Genomic DNA, 1,564 nt, shown 5'->3' with positions numbered 1-1,564 from the left:
CTTCACCACTGGCATCACTCAAATCAGGCTCAAATCTCACTATATTTTAGTCTTGCACCAGCCCAAATGCAGCAGTCACAGAGCCCACGTGGCTACCTATGACTTATCGCCCAGCCAAGCCCAAAGCAAGCTAGGAGAGCATCTAGAACCATGGCTTTGGGTGGCTGTCAGCCAACACCTTCCAGGAATGGCTGCATCTCTCCTTGTGTCACACACGGGCCTCCTCAGACATCCCATCCAGCCGCGGTTACCTAGCCAACCCCCTGCCCAATGCTGAAAGCCTCCCACAGCCAAGCGTGTGTTGATCGTGCCTGCCACAAACTAGACAGCTGAGGGTCCTGATCAAGTCCTCCAAGGCCCACGGGCCACCTGGGGCTCCCAAAGCCCTCCAGCCTCACGCAGCCCCCAGCCCCAGCCTCCCCTTGCAGATCCCCCCAGCCACATGCGACATTCAGTCTCACCCCAAAGCCGAGCAGGGCTTCAAGAAAGCACCCAAAACTCAAGTCTTACCCACCTACCCCATTCCACCGCCCAGCAATGCAACCGGAGAAGCACAGATAATTTTTGTCACCCACCAGCCCACCTCCACCCAGCACAGCCATCCTCCTTCCAGGCATCTCAAGCCCCATCTCACAGGGGCATTGCCTGCTGATTCATGCCACCTCGTCTTGCGTTTTCCAACATCCTTTCCTCCCTCATCCTCCCACCTCATCCTCATTCCTTCTGCCCTTCACTTTGGGTAAAACTGGGAGAAGTGCACCTTCTTCCTCCTGAGGTCTTCATCTACATCCCAACCCCAGGTGTCTGCAGAGCTGGAGTTCATCAGAGACCATCCTCAGTGGGTTTGGTGGTCGAGGCAGTGAAATTAAACCCAGCCCAGCCCCCTGCTAAGGACGCCACTACTACCTGAAAACCCTCTCCTCCATGAGAAAAAAGAAAAAGAAGACTATTTAAATTGAACCATTCGGGCAAAAATAGGGCAACTGTGCCCAGGGAAACTTGCTGCTGGGTCCTGCCCAGCTCTGTCCCACGCCTCCATAGCAACATACCAGCTCCCCATGCTTACGAGGCAGGAAAACCCAAGCCTACTTCCATCTTTGCAGATCTCCACCACGTATCCATCCAGGCCCGACCGGCCCGTCTCCTCCGGGGCTTTCCAGGTCAGCGTAACCGAGTTTTCACTCACTTCTTCCACAGCCAAGGACAAAGGGCAGCTGGGTGGCTCTGTAACAAACCCGCAGTGGTGAGGGCAGGCTCTCGAGTACCAGGGCTGTTGGAGGGCAGTTGCCCAACCTCCATGCTGGGCTTCAGTCTCCCCCACCCCATCCTCCTAACCTCCCAGCCCTGCTATCCCACCGCAAAAAATATCCTTGATGACTTCTTCCATCTGTCCCTCCATCCCTCCACAACCTTCCCAGCCTTGCCCACCTCCCCTCCCCGCTTCAGTGTCCTCACCTGCCTTTGGTTTCTCAGGCTCAGGTTCAGGGGCTGGGGTTTGGGGTTCAGCTGGAGGAGCTGGGGGACCTTCTTCAGGGACTGGAGCATCTTCTGCCGTGGGGACGGG

The 1,564-nt window shown here is 56.6% G+C and overlaps 1 protein-coding gene across 1 annotated transcript in view; it reads right to left on the bottom strand.

The window, feature by feature from the left end:
• The window catches only part of MYBPH (myosin binding protein H), a gene marked incomplete at both ends in the record, with an annotated part of 9,048 nt that extends 7,490 nt beyond the window's left edge, over nt 1-1,558 (bottom strand). Inside the window, 2 exons of the mRNA XM_009877849.1 lie at nt 1,090-1,224; nt 1,456-1,558. Of these exons, the coding sequence (XP_009876151.1) occupies nt 1,090-1,224; nt 1,456-1,558 (238 nt within the window). The remainder of the gene's footprint in view (nt 1-1,089; nt 1,225-1,455) is intronic.
• Between the last annotated feature and the right edge of the window lie 6 nt (nt 1,559-1,564).

The sequence above is a fragment of the Apaloderma vittatum genome, unplaced genomic scaffold (assembly GCF_000703405.1).
Source record: "Apaloderma vittatum isolate BGI_N311 unplaced genomic scaffold, ASM70340v1 scaffold36561, whole genome shotgun sequence".
NCBI classification, from domain to species: domain Eukaryota; kingdom Metazoa; phylum Chordata; class Aves; order Trogoniformes; family Trogonidae; genus Apaloderma; species Apaloderma vittatum.
This window is presented reverse-complemented; position numbering and strand designations above follow the sequence as displayed.